At 44.0% G+C, this 17,848-nt stretch overlaps 1 protein-coding gene across 5 annotated transcripts in view; it reads right to left on the bottom strand.

Moving 5' to 3' along the window:
- CCDC57 (coiled-coil domain containing 57) overlaps positions 1-17,848 on the bottom strand; it is a 142,549-nt gene that overhangs the window by 46,593 nt on the left and 78,108 nt on the right. For all 5 annotated transcript variants that reach the window (XM_073606702.1, XM_073606703.1, XM_073606701.1 and 2 more), the window contains 3 exons: positions 11,722-11,922; positions 5,945-6,103; positions 433-595 (listed from right to left, as the gene is read on the bottom strand). In XM_073606702.1, the coding sequence (XP_073462803.1) occupies positions 433-595; positions 5,945-6,103; positions 11,722-11,922 (523 nt within the window). The remainder of the gene's footprint in view (positions 1-432; positions 596-5,944; positions 6,104-11,721; positions 11,923-17,848) is intronic.

The raw sequence follows: 17,848 nt of genomic DNA, 5'->3' as shown, positions 1-17,848 counted from the left end.
ACCAGTGTTTTTTACCAATCTTTATATTATTGAACTTGCAAAATGTAGACTAATGGCTCAAACTAAGCATTACTATGTCTATGTTGTCGCTATAAATAATTTATAAAAAAAAAAAAATATTTGCAAAGCCTCTTCTTACTTCTTTCAAGGGTTGAGAAGATCCTGGGTCAAAGTTTTTATTGGGCGGATTCCCACCACTGTCTGGTGACAGCTGACAATGTAGGGATTTTGCCCTCTCTCTGTCCTGGTAATAACCGTCACCGAAATAGAAATTGAAAGCAATAGCTCTCTGCAATAGGGAGCAGAGAGCAATGCAAATGTAATAGAAGTTCTAGCCCTTTCCTATTCTTTAAAAAAAAATAAAAAAATAAAAAATTCGACTGATACCTGCAGAATCAGACAACAAGCCTGAACATATAATTCCAGTTGTACCTGATCCTTGGCTTTGCTGAGACCCTCAATCAACTGCTCTGATTTCTGATACTGGGTTTTCTCTATTTCTTCACAGCGCTTCTGCCAGTCCAACTCCACCTGCACCCTGGCCTGTTCTAACAGACGCTCCCGTTCCACTGAACCCGCCAACTGCCGCTGGTACCTAGTATTAGAAGGGTCAGATCTGTAAACTTGACAATATAGGAACTTCATAGAAAGATGTTCAAAGGAGTTAAAGTGGTTGTAAACTTCATAGATACAATATGAACAGAGCATATCCCTTTATAGTGTGTACTTGTTTCAGTCCAGAACACTAAGTGTCATTTCTGTCCACTGCTTCATTCTTCTGCTATCAGCATGAGTCACTTCTGACAAGTTTTCCTGAAACCTTAAAAAAGGATGACAAGGGAGGGAGCTCCAGCACACAGCCTGTGATTGACAGCCACACCTCTGCTCATATGTGCTGTGTGAAGGGGGGGTGTTGTCCCTTACCTCCAATCAGCATTCAGAGCGCCCTGCCCTGAGCTCTGCAGGGTGTCATTTCAGCTCTCCGCCCCCCTATTTTCAGACAGCTCAGACAAGCTTTTTCAGTTCTGGAGTCTGACCAGATGTAGAGAATACTACAGATAAACAGGTACAATTTATGTAGGGAGATCTGTTTAATCTCTGTGTATCGCCTGAGGTTAGTAACTGCACTGGATATATGTAAGGGTTTACAACCACTTTAAACAGAGCTGAGCTCTTCCTTTTAAGAAAAGAGACATTTAAAGCATTTTGAAAACAACATACACCAGTTGCATTTTCTGTAAATTTTACACACAGAAACTTATAGATGAACCTTATGCAGCGTACACACGGTCGGACTTTTCGACCGGACTGGTCCGACGGACCAAGTCCGGCGGACAATCCGATCATGTGTGGGCTTCATCGGACCTTCAGCGGACTTTTCCAGTCGAAAATCTGACGGACTTTAGATTTGGAACATGCTTCAAATCTTTACGTCGTAACTCCGCCGGACCCAGAAATCTGCTCGTCTGTATGCTAGTCCGACGGACAAAAAACGATGCTAAGACAGCTATATGCTACTGGCTATCAACTTCCTTATTTTAGTCCAGTGTACGTCATCACGTACGAATCCATCAGACTTTGGTGTGATCGTGTGTAGGCAAGTCCGGTCATTAAAAAGACTGTCAGAAGTCCGTCAAAAGTCCGTTGAAAGTCCATCGGAAAGTCCGTCGGACCAGTCCGGTCAAAAAGTTCACCTGTGTGTACGCGGCTTTAGTCTTTTTTTAATAAAAGTTAGCAGCTACAAATACTGTAGCTGCTGACTTTTAAAAATGAGCTGCTTACCAGTACCTGGATTCCAGCACTGTCCTCCTGCAGCCAGTTGTTCTTTGCTACGGGTCCTCGGAGCTGTGATCCTGGCAATGGGAGCCAACTGTGATTTCAGCTGGTTTCCCACTGAGCATGAACGAGAATGTGCAGTATTGTGGCACTGGTCTTGCAGCTTCCAGCGATGTGTGATATGCCCCAGGAGGCTGTGGGCAGGGGGTGTGCCTAAGTGCACATCATTCCCACCTAGGCGAGTATTGAGAAATTGGGAACAGGTACTTGTCAAAAGGGTAATCTGTCCCCCGTAAAAAAAAAGAAATAATAATAATTTACGTGTTAGGGGTGGGGATGGGGAAAAGGAATAGTGGGACTTTCACTTTTAACGAAATGTTCACTTTAACCCGTGTGCTGCTATTACAGGCTTAAAATGGAAATAAAGTTAATTTTTTAAAAATTGCTAGGAGGTAGGTTTTTATGGTAGAAGAGACTCCGAGGGGGAGATTTACTAAAACTAGTGCACTCAAAATCTGCTGCAGCTGTACATAGCAGCCAATCAGCTTCTTACTTCAGCTTGTTCAATTAAGCTTCGATAATAATAGTAAATCTCCTCCTGTATGCCTTACAGATGATGGAAGTAAGTGCTGGGGCGAAATGACTCTATAGCCTACCTATACAGTGGGAGATTCCAGACCTAGAAGAAGGTTAAGGCATTGCGCTGTGTGATGACAGCTCTCTGTTAAAAAATAGTAATGTTAATAGTCTATTGATAAAAACAAAACTTGTCAATGGGCAATAATACAGTTGTGCTCAAAAGTTTGCATACCCTGGCAGAAAGTGTGACATTTTGGCCTTAATATTGAAAATATGACTGATCGTGCCAAAAAAACTGTCTTTTATTTAAGGATAGCAATCACATGAAGCCATTTATTATCACATAGTTTTTCGGGTCCTTTTTAAATCCTAATGATAACAGAAATCACCCAACTGGCACTGATAAAAAGTTTACATACCCTGGAATGTTTGGCCTTGGTACAGACACAGAAGGTGGCACACACAGGTTAAAATGGCAATTAAAAGGTCAATTTCCCACATGTGTGGCTTTTTAAATCACAATTAGTGTCTGTGTATAAATAGTCAATGAGTTTGTTAGCTCTCATGTGGATGCACTAAGCAGGCTAGACACTGAGCCATGAGGAGGTAGAAAAAAAACAGTCAGAAGACCTGCGTAACAAGGTAATGAAACTTTACAAAGATGGAAAAGGATATAAAAAGATATCCAAAGCCTTGAATATGCCAGTCAGTACTGTTCAATCACTTACTAAGAAGTGGAAAATTTGGGGATCGCTTGATACAAAGCCAAGGTATCAAGAAAGATTGCAGCCACAACTGCCACAGGAACTCTTCGGGATACAAAGAAAAACCCACAGGTAACAAGAAATACAGGCTGCTATGGAAAAAGATGGTGTGGTTGTTTTTAATCACTTCCAGACTGCCCACCGTCGTTATACGTCGGTACTTTGAAGAGGAATATCGTTGTTATGGCAGCAGCTAGCTACCGTAACCCCCGGTATCCTCTTCTTCAGTGGGAAGTCTGCTTCAAGATAAAAGTGGTCTCTGTGGGGGATTCGCCGCGAGATCACTTTTATCGGTGGCGGGAGAGGGCCCCCCCACCCTCCCGTCGCGCTCCTTTGCCCTCTGCCGCTTACCGGAGCCGTCAGCAGCGGCGGAGGCGATTGGATCCTTTCCCTAGCCTGACATGGAGGTCTTTTTGACCCCAGATCTCATATTTAAGAGGTCCTGTCATGCTTTTTTTCTATTACAAGGCATGTTTACATTCCTTGTAATAGCAATAAAAGTGACACTTTTTTTATTAAAAGAACAGTGTAAAAATAAAAAATAAAAAGGTAAAATAAATAAGAAAAAAATAAATAAATTTTACTGTGCCCCGTCCCGACGAGCTCGCGTGCAGAAGCGAATGCATACGTGAGTAGCACCCCCATATGAAAACGGTGTTCAAACCACATATGTGAGGTATTGCCTCGATCGGTAGAGCGAGAGCAATAATTCTAGCCCTAGACCTCCTCTGTAACCCAAAATGCAACCTGTAGAATTTTTTCCAGTGCGCTTGTAAGACCGCTGCGCAAATAGGGTGTGACAGAAAGTATTGCAACGACCGCCATTTTATTCTCTAGGGTGTTCTAGCAAAAAAAAAAAAAACAGTTTTTTAACTTGTAAACAACAAATCTCAGAAAGAGGCTCAGACCTTAAGTGGTTAAGGAGCACAATAAGATAATACTTGAACAAAAAAGAGCTGCATGGTCAAGTTGCCAGAAAGAAGCCTTTACTGTACAAGTTCCACAAAAAAGCCTGGTTATAATATGCCCAACAACGCCTTGACATGCCTCATTTGCTTTTTTGTGGCATTGGCGCAGTAAAGGTTTCCTTCTGGCAGCTCAACCATGCAGCTCTTTTTTGTTCAAGTATCGTTGAATTGTGCAGTGCTCCTTAAAAAAACAACCACACCGTCTTTTTGGAGAGCAGCCTGTATTTCTCCTGTGGTTACCTGTGGGTTTTTCTTTGTATCCTGAGCAACTCTTCCGCCAGTTGTGGCTGCAATCTTTCTTGGTCTACCTGACCTTGGTTTGGTATCAAAAGAGCCCCTAATTTTCCACTTCTTCATAAGTGATTAAACAGTACTGACTGGCATATTCAAGGCTTTGGAGATCTTTTTATATCCTTTTCCATCTTTATAAAATTCCATTATCTTGTTACGCAGGTCTTTTGACCTCCTTTTCTACCTCGTCATGGCTCAGTGTCTAGCCTGCTTAGTGCATCCATGTGAGAGCTAACAAAACTTATTGACTATTTATACACTAATTGTGATTTAAAAAGCCACAAATGTGGGAAATGAATTGCCATTTTAACCTGTGTGTGCCACCTTCTGTGTTTGTACAAAGGTCAAACATTCCAGGGTATGTAAACTTTTTATCAGGGCCATTTGGTTGATTTCTGGTATCATTATGATTGAAAAAGGATCCAAAAAACTATGTGATAATAAATTGCTTCATGTGATTGCTATCCCAAAATAAAAGACAGTTTTTTGGCACGAGCCGTCATATTTTCAATATTAATGCCAAAATTTCACAATTTTTGCCAGGGTATGCAAACTTTTGAGCACGACTGTATAAAACCAACCTCTCTTTAAAGGCAGCCTGGGCTAAAAGAAATGGAAGAAGGGTTAGTGTTGGGGGGGGGGGGGGGGGGTATAAGGTAGGGCTCTACAATGAGAGTTCAGCGACAACTAATGTATTGATGACAATAGTAGTTCAATTCTGAGTTTATGCCATACATTGCACCCTAGGACCCCTCTAAATTTTAAAGGAAACAAGGACTGCATGATATAATGGCTGCACTGCTGACCTCCTACTAGTAATTCTAGTTCCCTGCCTGTCTGTGACTTCAATACTTTCCCAGTCATTGATCTGGAACAAGCATGCAGATTTGAACATTAGAATATAGTCAGAACTCCTGTTCTGTCTCCTTGTTCCAGGTCAGTTCTTTAGATAGTTCTGATTCCAATGGATTAGCATGTCAGCCAGTCAGCTAGCATTTTCAGATGGTGAAGTCAGCTTCCACAGCTCACAGAATTCCTTTGAAACTGGGTGTTGTAGAAGCTGCTTTTATCATAATAGGTGCAACTGACTGGGGAAAAAAAAATTTTGCCAAAGCTAAGATCTCTACTTCACCATTCTCCAGAACTCTCACTGCATTATAAAACATTATAGGCGATAAAGGCTTTCAGTTATCTTGTTCCAAGGCCCGCCAAAGTATAGCTACACTCTATGGGGTTGATTTCTTAAAAACAAATACACTGTGCACTTTGCATGTGCTATTGCACTCATTTTCCTGGGTAAATATGAATATGGTAAAGCTTCACTTTGTAAAGAATATTCAATCATGTGCAAGGAAAATACAAAAAAACATCAGTTTTGCTTGCACATGATTGGATGGTGGAAATCAGCAGAGCTTTACTACATTTACTGAACTCTGGGGAAAATGAGTGCAAAGGCACTTGCAAAGTGTACAGTCTATTTGCCTTTAGCAAATCAACCGCAATAAGTGTCTCTTTCTTAAAGAAACAGGTACACTTCTATGTGTAACCCCTCTAATATGCACTTACCGTTCTATGTCCTTCTGGTATTTGGCAATCTGAGCTTTCAGCTTTTCCTCCTCCTCCTGCAGGGACTGAATCCGAAGATCTTTGCTTACAGTGTCTTGAGACACTTGGGTGATGTATGAATCCCAACCAGTCTTCAATGTGTCCACATCATCCTTGAGCCTTTAAATAGTGACAAAAATGTTTTTACATTTTTCTTTTATTTGACACTCTTATAAATCTGTGATATTATGCTTGGCCTGCTGGTGGCAGTGTTACCCAGTATTTATTGTATTTACATTTATAACTAGCAGTGGCCTCTGCTGAGTAGGTTTGTCTTGAGGCTTTGTTGCCCTCAACAACAACTTGAGCAGAGATTTATTATACTTTTCAGTTAATGACAAAAAAACCAAACAAACACAAAAAAAAAAAAAACAGTAGATACAGAGCCATCATCAGGTTGTCATGCATCCCATAACATGAACAGTCTGCTCTATAAGCTTAGGTGAGCACTGTTCATTGTGGGAAAGAGAAAGGGGTCTAGCACAGCTCTCGACTTGTATGCCAAGTTGGTTGTATTAAAAATATGTAAAATCTGTTTTTGGGGTTGCAGAAAATGGGGCACTTTGCTCCACATCTGGTGGACTTGCCCTAAAGCAATCCCTTTTTTGGACTCAAATATATGCCTTGATCAGATCTGTATTGAATGTAACCCTGGCGCGTGATCCATGGGAGGTGCTTCTGCATAGATCCATCATGAAACCCTATCTACGTAAACACCAAACAGAGGTGGGTGGGATCTGGGTTCCTGGCTCCCTCGAGATGTACTGGTTATACCGGCAGCTTCTGTTGTACCGCTCACCTGTCTATGTACTGCCTTTGTAACAGTAGGCCTATCGGACCATTTCCTTTTTCTCTGTGTATTTTACTGTCTCATTGGCACCTGTTTAATTTGACACCATTGTTATTTGATGTCTATTTGCATCTTTCTTTCTTTGAAAATTTTGTAAAGTAAATAATATGTAAAATGGTTTTGCCTACGCGTTCTTTATATGATCAGGATTACACAAAATAAAAAGTCATGAATATGAAGTACTAACAAATAAATATCTATATAGTTATTTTAGCATTCAAGTGGAGCTTCAGTCCACTTTTCACATGCTGTGCACTTTCACCTTACCTACTCCATTGTTAAACGTCTGTTGCATACAGAGCTCAATAGCTCAAGGAAAAAATACACTCCTTCCTCTCACTCTCCCATCCTACACACAGCTCAAGATTTCAATAAGGCAGAGACAGCCTGAAAACAGGGAGATTGATGTCTCCCCTCTTTACACACATATATATAAAATATATAAATAAATATACACACAGTTGTGTATATATATATATATATATATATATATATATATATATATATATATATATATATACACACACACACACACACACAAATAAACACATATAATAATTTGACCCCCCGCAGATTTTGTAATTTTGACCACTTACAAAGAAATGAAGGGTCTACAATTTTTATCATAGGTGTATTTTAAATGATAGAGACAGAATAACAACAAAAAATCCAGAAAAAAACATGATATAAATGTTATAAATTGAGTTGCAGTTCAGTGAGTAAAATAAGTATTTGATCCCCAAGCAAAACATGACTCAGTACTTGGTGGAGAAATCCTTGTTGGCAAGCACAGAGGTCAGACATTTCTTGTAGTTGGTGACCAGGTTTGCACACATCTCAGGAGGGATTTTGGTCCACTCTTCTTCACAGATCTTCTCTAAATCCTTAAGGTTTCTTGGCTGTGTCTTGGCAACTCAAAATTTCAGCTCCCTCCATACATTTTCTATAAGATTAAGGTCTGGAGACTGGCTAGGCCACTCCATGACTTTAATGTGCTTCTTCTCGAGCCACTCCTTTGTTGCCTTGGCGGTATGTTTTGGGTCATTGTCATGCTGGAAGACCCATCCACGACCCATCTTCAGTGTTCTGGCTGAGGGAAAAAGGTTCTCATCCACAATTTTACAATACAAGGCCCGTCCATTGGCCCCTCAATGTGGCAAAATCAGTCTGTACCTTTAGCAGAGAAATAGCCCCAAAGCATAATGTTTACACTTCTGTGCTTGACTGTAGGGATGGTGTTCTTAGGGTCATAGTCAGCATTTTTCTGTCTCCGAACACAGCGAGTCGAGTTAATGCCAAAGAGCTCAATTTTGGTCTTATCTGACAACAGCACTTTCTCCCAATCCTACTCTGAATCATTTAGATGTTCATTGGCAAACTTCAGATGGACCTGTACATGTGCCTCCTTGAGGAGGGGGGACCTTGCGGGTGCTGCAGGATTTCAATCCATGTCGGCGTATAGTGTTACCAATGGTTTGTTTGGTGACTGTGGTCCCAACTGTCTTGAGATCATTTACAAGCTTCTTCCATGTAGTTCTGGCCTGATCCCTCACTTTTCTCATGATCATCCTTACCCCATGAGGTGAAATCTTGCATGGAGCTCCACACCAAGGGCGATTGATGATTATTTTATATTTCTTCTATTTGGGAATAATCCCTCTAGCAGTTGTCTCCTTCTCACCAAGCTTCTTGCCGATTGTCTTGTAGCCCATTCCAGCCTTGTGCAGGTCTACAATCTTGTCTCTGACGTCCTTGGACAACTCTTTGGTTCTGTGGACAGGTGTCTTTATAAACATAACGAGTTATCGTTAGGAGCAGCTTCTTACATTGACAGGACTAATCTGTGTACCACATAATGTAGCCAGTCTGTAGGAGCCAGAATTATTGTTGGTTGGTAGGGGATCAAATACTTATTTTACTCACTGAACTGCAACTCAGTTTATAAAATATAATCAGACTGTACAATCTCTTCATAGTTACCAACTTTGCAGTGTGAGGACTATCTAAACAATCCATGTCAATCTGTCAAAACACTTAGGTCCTTCGCTGCATTATTATAATAACATTAATACATTAGGAGGAAATTGTAAAGTCAGAGTTAGGGATGCACCAATACCACTTTTTTAACACCGAGTACGAGTACCAATACTTTTTTGCAAGTACTCGCCGATACCAATTACTGATACCTATCGCCTAGAAAGAGTAGGTAGGGGGGTGGTTTGGGAGTTGGGTGAGGAAAGGGTGGGAGGGGGTGAGTAGAGGGGTAAGTGAGGGCAGGTTAGTTGAGGGTGGGGTGAAATAAGGCTTGTGGGGTGGGAGAGTTGGGATGGAAAAGGCTGCGATTGCTGGGGGGGGGGGGGGGGAGATGCCCACCCCTCTTCAGTACCCCCCGCCCCCCCTCTATATCGGGGCATATTCTTACCACTGCTGTGCTGAAGGGATGGGTTTCTGGATGTAGGGCGCTCTGAGTAACAAGACTAGCCAGAAATATGTCCGCAGTGTAGATTACGGTCTGGCCAGCAGAGGGAGGCCACAGATAGAGACACCCAGAGGACAGACGCGCTGCTGGGACCAGCATGGAATGCAGGGCCCGGAAGTGACTTCAGCAGGAAGCGACCCTGCGACTGCTCTGATTACTGCTCCCGGAGGGAAGGAGGAGGCGTTTGGCTTCCGGTATCAGTTTCAGGTATCGGCGCCTTTTTGCGAGTATCAGTACAAAAAAACAGTCAAAAAATCCCCTAAACCCCGAAATTCCTAGTATCGGTGCAACCCTAATTTGTATCATGTGTTTTTTTTCTGGATTTTTGGTCGATACTCTCCATCATAGTCTCCATCATTTAAAATACACCTATGATAACACCTATGATAACAATAATAGACCGTTTATTTCCTTGTAAGTGGGCAAACTTACAAAATCTGTAGGGGATAAAATAATTTTCACCACTGTATAATCATATATATAATATATACACACAACATACATGTATTCACACACTATTATAATTTTCCCTCAGTATTGCTGCCATTTAGATTTGATGTAGGAAATGGCAGACTCAGCCTCCGTGTAGATTTATAATTTATAATTTGGCACCTCCAAACGAAGACCTAGCCAAGTGTCATCCCTCTGATGATGCCGCATCTCTGCTCGCATTACCAGTGACATCTTGAGAATGCTTCAGCTGACAGATATTCAGGAATACAGCATACAGACATCAGGAGACATTTATTGACATTTACTGAGGGGGCCAGATGATGCTGTATATTCAAATTATGCCGCACAGTCAAATACGGGTTAACGCACAATGTACACCTATCGCCATCCACCCAAAGTGTTCCTATAGTTCTGATGGGGTGTTTTCAAGTAAATAGCATTGGAATGCTGATCTTAAAGCCATTCTGTCACCAGAATAAAAGTTTAAAAGCAAGCCTCCCTGCAAAAGAAGAAGGTATAATATGCATTACACAAGTAGATGGTGACTCCAATCTTTTTTTTTTTTTGAAGAGCTACTAAGGCCAAAGAATCTTTAGCATCCAACCCACTTCCAGGAAAGTCGGACGCCTGCATTCCCTGTAGTGTGCTGATATTTTGGCCTTTGCGTGGAACCACCACAAGTCAAACCAAGCATCAGACACTCCTGGAAGTGCATTGGATGCTGAAGATTCTTCAATTGCTGTAGCCCTTCAAGAAAGGTGACAGGCCACCAAGCTGGTTGATATTATGGGGGAGATTTACTAAAACTGCAGAGTGCAAAATCTGGTGCAGTTGTGCATGGTACTCAATCAGCTTCTAACATCAGTTTGTTCAATTAGGCTTTGAGAAAAAAACCTGGAAGCTGATTGGTTTCTATGCAGAGCTGCACCAGATTTTGCACTCTCCAGTTTTAGTAAATCAACCCTTATATCTTTTCTTTTGCAGGGTGGCTTGCTTTTACTTTTTTTAGTCTAGCAACAGAACCATTTTAAAGGGAACATAAGTATAGTTATTAAAATAAAAAATCATTGCCTGTCAAATGCTGATCTAAACAATGATCACTCTTCAGAAGGCACCGCACTCCACCGGGAAAGAAAGAACCCACTGAGTTCAGGAAGAAAAAATTGTGTCCATCACTCTAGCTCTTTGCTTCCCCTCCTAAAGTGGTTATTAACCCACTACTATGAAATCCTCTTATCTACTCTGTTACATAATAATAAGTACCCCTGTTATGTAAAAAATATGCCCATCGGTACCTATATGTGAGCGGCTCAAAGCGCTCAGGTGCCTCCTCTCTCCTCTCCTCTGCCCGGCTGACAGTTCAAGCAGGCGGGGCGGAGCACTGCCGATGACGTCAGCCGGCGAGCGGAGGAGAGAGAGAGAGAGGAAGAGAGAGAAAGCCAAGGTGTCATGTGATCGCAGGGAGCCGCTCTATTATAGGTACCAATGGACATATTTTTTACATAACACAGGGAAACTTACTATTGTGTAACAGAGGGAAGGGGAGGATTTTTTAGTAGGTATAAGAGCATAAGGAGCAAGGGGGGGGGGGTGTGTCAGGCACTGTCATGAGCAGACAGGCATGGAGGGGAGGGGGGAGGAGGACACAGGAGCACAGAGGAGACAGATAGCAGGCTGCAGATGACAGAGCCATGTACTCTGACCACTGTGTCAGCAGCCCTGATATATCGTGGTCAGCGTACAGAGGGGAGGGCAGAAACTGTCAGGATCAGCCAGGTATTTCAGGTGATACAGTGGGCCAAATGACACAGCACAAGCACTGTGCTGTATAACATACTTTAAAGAAACAGGATTTTTTTTTTTTGAGTTAACAAACACTTTAATTCAGCTGCCAGTGCAGACACTCTCTTTGCAAGTCAGAATTGAAATTCAGCTGATGAGCAGGAAATTACTCACGTTGTGATGGTGCTGTCCTTCTCTTCCAGTACAGCCTGATGATTGCATGTCGCCCTGTGCTGCTCCATCTGCAGAGTTTCCACACACCTCTGCAGCTCCTTCTTCTGATTCTCCAGCTGCTGGATCTGTTCACTGTGAGCTTCCTTCATCAAAGTCAGTGATGATTCTTTCTCCCGTGCACAGCGGTCTAGCTTCTCGTGTCTATAAATGGCCAATGCAAAATTCTCAAATTAATGTTACTAATTGATGCAAAATTAAAATGTAATATAAAGCTAAATTTAGCACAATTAACCAAACACCACACTTTAAGTGCAACAGAGAACTGATAGTCATGGCCCTGTCAAGACCTGACCTGACCAAATTTCCCAGCTCTTTAGTACACAATAATATATATTTATAAAGCAGAAAATCACAGTCATTTATATTCTTCCAAAAGCGAACCTGTCAGAAATGTGGGCAACTGAGCTTATAATAGGAAATACACCAGCAGAGGTCATTTATAGTGAAACCATGGGTCAAAATGATCAGCAGGTGATCCCCACTTACTTCCAGGTCCCTTGCTGAGCAGCTGGCCTGATGCATCGTGAACACAAAAGGGCAGCCGCTCAGCAAAATGTTTTGCATTTTCTGAATGAATGCAAAGTGTCCTCTGATTGGATGAGGTGGAGGGTGTGACCTCACCACCCCACCTCTCCATTCTCTAAATGGTGCCTGTGTTCAGCAAGCAACCTCCTGTGTTCACAATGCATTAGGAATGAAAAAAGGGATTTCTAGGGTGCTTCTGCATGAAAAATGACCACAGGTACACCGGTTCTCTTGTACCATCCAGGGAGGTGTGTAAGGAAACTAAGAGGGCACACAAGCAGCACTCCAAGCAGTAGAAGCAAGTTCTGACATAAAGAATACAAAAAGAAAAAGCGCTTCTAAGTGCAATACAGCAGAGATTTATTAGCGCAAATGGTTAAAAACACTTACACAGGTAAGTACATAGCAGCCATGTAAAGGATGATGTATCCGGCAGGCCTTCTGTAACTGCAATTACCAGGCATGTATAGTCAACCAGCAGCTGTGAAGGGACTGGAGAGCAAATGGCTGCCGCACTTCCACAGGGCCTGCCATCTACTTACCTGTGTAAGTGTTTTTAACCATTTGTGCTAATAAATTTCTGGTGTATTGCACTTAGAAGTGCCTTCTCTTTTTGTATACAATGTTTTAGGCCAGCTGCTCAGCACAGGACCCGAAAATGGAGGTCACTGGAGTAGCGGTGTCTATCCAGGGCCAGCGCTACCTATAGGCAAAGTAGGAGCCAGCCTAGTTGGGGGCACAGGAGGTGCTTCCTCCTCATTGGCCCGCTGTGTGGGTTAGGGACAGCCTGAGAAGGAAAGCGGACTTCCGACCGTGAAGCGGGCAGATGGTGGATCCTGGCATCCCAGGTAATGGCAGCTGAGTGAGCGCTGTCGGTGACAGCTAATGATCTCCAGCAGAGGATCTCCAGTGATGTGGGTACAGGTACCAGCCTCCCCTCCACACACACACACACACACCTTTGAGGAAAACTCCGCACTGGCTGCAGAGGGCGCTCTACAGCTGGGAGTGTTTGCAGGAAACCCCCCCCCCCGGGGAGCTGGCACTCCTCACTGCCCCATGACTGACACACATGGGTAGTAGGCCTCCGTCTGCACTGCACTCTGCTGCCTGGGACTGGTCCCTAGCCTGTCCCTAGAATCTGGTGAATGTATGGACTGAAGACCAGGTTGTGGCCTTGCAGATTTGAGCCATAGAGGCCCGGTGATGCACTGCCCAAGAAGCACCAATAGCCCTTGTGGAATGTGCCCTGATCTGAAATGGAGGAATCCTCTGTTTCAAACCGTAAGCTTGAATGATCAATTTTCGAATCCATTTATAAATGGTAGCTTTTGATGCTGCTTGTCCTCTACTGGGACCTTCTGGCAGCACAAGCAAAACATCCATCTTGCGAATCTGTGCAGTTGCTTCCAGATGGGCCTTAACTGCTCTTACTAAATCCAATGAATGTAGTGACCTTTCTTCCGGAGAACAGGGATCTGGAAAAAAGGAGGGTAGAACAATGTCTTGGTTTAGATGAAAATCTGAAACCACCTTCGGTAAAAAACTAGGAAGAGGGCGCAGTACCACTCTATCCCTGTGAACAATCAAATAAGGCTCCTTACAGGAAAGAGCTGCCAATTCTGATACTCTTCTAGCAGAAGAGATGACTACCAGAAAAATTAACTTCCTTATCAGCAAGACCAAAGGAATCTGATGTATTGGTTCAAAAGGCCGTTTCTGTAACACAGACAGAACCAAGTTCAAGTCCCAGGGTTTAGGGGTGCCTTAACCGGAGGATTAAGATGCGTCACCCCCTGCATAAAGTTTCGGACTAAAGAATGCGAAGCAAGTGGCCGTTGAAATAATACTGATAAAGCCGAGACCTGGCCCTTGATGGTACTTAAGGCCAGCTTCATCTCTAATCCTAATTGTAGAAAATCAAGAATTCTACCAATCACATATTTTCTGGGATGCCAACCCCTGGATTCACACCAGGATATATAAGCTTTCCAGACTCTATGATAAATCAATCTGGAAGCTGGCTTCCTTGCATTGATCAAGGTAGATATCACAGGCCCTGAAAGCCCACAACTCTTCAGAACGTGGGTCTCAATAGCCAAACCGTCAAATTTAGCGTTTGTAAAGCAGGATGGAACACTGGACCCTGAGATAACAGGTCTGGGCGTACCGGTAGTGTCCACGGGGAACCCACCGTCATCCTTACTATTTCCGCATACCACGTCCTTCTGGGCCAAGCGGGGGCCACCAGATGTACTGCCTTCCTTTCCTGTCTGATCCTGCGAAGGAGTTGTGGCAGTAGCAAAATAGGCGGGAATGCATAAATCAGTGAGAACCGAAGCCAACGGAATCACCAACGCATCCGTCCCGTGTGCAAGAGGATCTTTTGTCCTTGCCACAAATCTGTCTATCTTTTTGTTGAATCGGGATGCAAAGAGATCTACATCTGGAACCCCCCATCTTTGGAATATGGCCCAAAAGACATCGGGATGCAGAGACCATTCCCCTGGGAGTAACTGCTGGCGACTTAAATAGTCCGCCTGCCACTTCTCTATCCCCGGAATAAAAACTGCCAATATGCACGGCACATGCTTCTCTGCCCAGACTAAGATCTGGTTCACCTCTCTTTGAGCAGCTCGGCTCCGGGTGCCTCCCTGATGATTGACATAAGCCACTGCTGTGGCATTGTCGGACTGGATCCTGACCGGGCAACCCAGTAGCCTGATAGTCCAGGCCTTTAGGGCTAGGTATACCGCACGGATCTCCAGAATGTGGATGGGTAAGGTCCTCTCGGTCTTGGACCATACCCCTTGGACCGCAGACTGTTCCAGAACTGCTCACCAACCCGACAGACTGGCATCTGTTGTTATCACCGTACAGGTAACCGGTAGAAAGGATTTCCCCTTCTGCAGGTGTTCGGGTATTAGCCACCAATTGAGGCTGTGACGCACCGCATTAGACAGGTGCATTGGAAAGTCTAATGCCTGAACCTTCTTGTTCCAGGCCGAAAGAATACTGTGTTGCAGGATTCTTGAATGAAACTGAGCATAGGGAACTGCTTCGAATGAAGACACCATCTTCGCTAGTAGCCTCATACAAAGACAGATAGAAGGACCCTTCTTGGTCCTGACTGCCAGAATCAGCTCTCTTAAAGCAATGATCTTTGCCTGAGGTAGAAATATTTTCTCCTGGCTTGTGTCTATGATCAGACCTAAATACTCCAGTCTTCTTACTGGATTCAGGAAAGATTTTTCTAGGTTGAGGATCCAACCCAGGTGTTCCAGATACCTAACTGTGGTCCTCAAGTTTCCGTTCAAGGAGGCTACCGACCGGTCTATCAAAAGCAGGTCGTCTAGGTATGCTATGACAGCTATACCCTGAGCCCTTAATCTGGCCAGAGGAGGAGCCAAGACATTTGTGAACACTGGAGGTGCAGTGGCTATCCCAAAAGGCAGAGCCACAAACTGGAAATGGCGCCCTCCTATCTCGAAGCGCAGAAACTTCTGATGAGCGGGAAAAATAGGCACATGCAGATATGCATCTCTGATGTCTATCGATACCAGAAATTCTCCTCCCTGCAGGGTGGAAACTACCGCCCAAATTGATTCCTTGCGGAAGGATTGAATCCTTAGGAATCTGTTCAGATCCCTTAAATCCAGAATGGGTCTGACATCCCCATTTGGTTTTTGGACCGTAAAAAGGTTGGAATAGAAGCCCAATCCTTGGTCCTTCGCGGGAACAACCACAATGACCTCCTGCGCCAAAAGTCGCTCTAACGTTAGAAGGAGCGACTGCTTTTTCTCTGGATCCCTGGGGACACTTGACCTAAAGAAAAGAGAAGGAAATTCCTGAAACTCCAGCTTGTACCCTAAGGTTACTGTGGAGATTACCCATTTGTCCTGGAAATCCTCCTGCCAGAGCCCTGAGAACTGTCGCAGTCTTCCCCCCACTCGAGTGAGCGGGGGCGCCCCCTCATGCAGAGGTCTTAGTGTTTTGCCTAGGGGTTGACTCTTGTCTCTGGACCCAGATGGAGGAGGCCGTCGAGACACTTACTCTTCTTCTTAACAGGAAAGAGAGTGCTTTTCCCACAGAGATTCTCTTGATATAGTTATCCAAGTCTTCTCCAAACAACCTTTCACCACGAAATGGAAACCCAGCCAGGAGCTTCTTACATGGTGCTTTGGCTGACCAATTTTTCAACCATAGGATTCTACGTATATGCACCAACCCCAGTGAAAGATGGGAGGTTTGCACGATAGATTCTCTGATGGCGTCAACAACAAAGCATAAGGCCGCTGGAAGGTTAGCCAACCCCTGGGCCTGCTGTTCAGGTAAAACCTTGATGACCTGCTTAACATGGTCTCTTAGGTATTGACAGACTCCATTCCAATCGCTGCTACTGCAGGTTGAGCCACTGAGCCTGCTAAGGAGAAAACATCCTTCAATAGGGATTCCATCTTTTTATCTACAGGATCCCTGAGCATCTGAGCATTGTCTACAGGACAAGTCAGACTATTATTTACGGAGGAAATGGCGGCATCAATGGCTGGTACTCCCCACATTTTCATAAACTTTTCTTCCATAGGATAAAGTGTTGAAAACTTTTTCGGCGGAAAAAAACGTTTATCTGGGTGATCCCCCTCAGCATAAAGGAGCTTTTCAAGTAAATTATGAACAGGAAAAGCCTGTGCTGTTTGAGGAGGTTTCAGTGACCCTAAAGAAGAAGAGGGTTCTTTAACTGATTCAGATATGGGCAACTTAAATGTGGAGCGGACCAATCCATTAAGGATCTGCACTAAGACTTTCTCCTCTTGGGAAGTCGCAGAGGGTCCCGCTCCACCTGATTCCTCTGAAGAGGAATCATCCGTCCCATCCCGATCCTCTGAAAGGGACTCCTTTCCTTTATCCCAGAGCTCCTCTTCCTGAGGGTCTTGAGGAACAGAGGAAGGCCTAGTGCGTTTTCTTCCACCGAGTGAAGACGTAATCAGGGCCATTAATCTTTCCTCTAAACCATTAATGGCTGAGGAAAAAACCTCCTGTGTAATGTATACAGGGGCTGAAATGCCAGAAGCAGGTATAGCCCCTGACCCCGACGGCTCTCCCTGGCTAGCCGTCCCTGGCCCCTCAGGGGGGGAGGATGCTGCAGACAAGAGGCCCTCAGAACCTGAACGAGATCCACTAGAGTCTCTGGTTCTTGGGGTGCCTGAACCTCTTCTACCCATAGTGCAAAGCAACAAGGTGGAGGTATCAGAAATGAACATTGACTGCTGAGCGATGTAGTCTGGCTAAAAGCCTTGCTACCCAATGCTCAGTCTGGTGTTACTTTAGTAAATGCTTCCTAGGAGAATGCCTGTGTCCCACCTTACATGCAACCGTCAGCTCTGTGTCCCTCCAGAAGGCTTAGTGCACCTGTAATTAGTGCCTTTAATAGCCTGCAGCCTGTCCTGTGGGCGTCTGAGCACACTGTGCTGACGTACCGCACCCCCCCCTCAACCGCGCCCCCCCCCCCTTCATTTTTTGAAAAAACAAGCGCTTCCCGCGC

The sequence above is a fragment of the Aquarana catesbeiana genome, linkage group LG12, assembly GCF_042186555.1.
Source record: "Aquarana catesbeiana isolate 2022-GZ linkage group LG12, ASM4218655v1, whole genome shotgun sequence".
NCBI lineage: Eukaryota > Metazoa > Chordata > Amphibia > Anura > Ranidae > Aquarana > Aquarana catesbeiana.
Note: the sequence above shows the minus strand (reverse complement) of the source record. Positions and strands in the feature narration are given on the sequence as shown.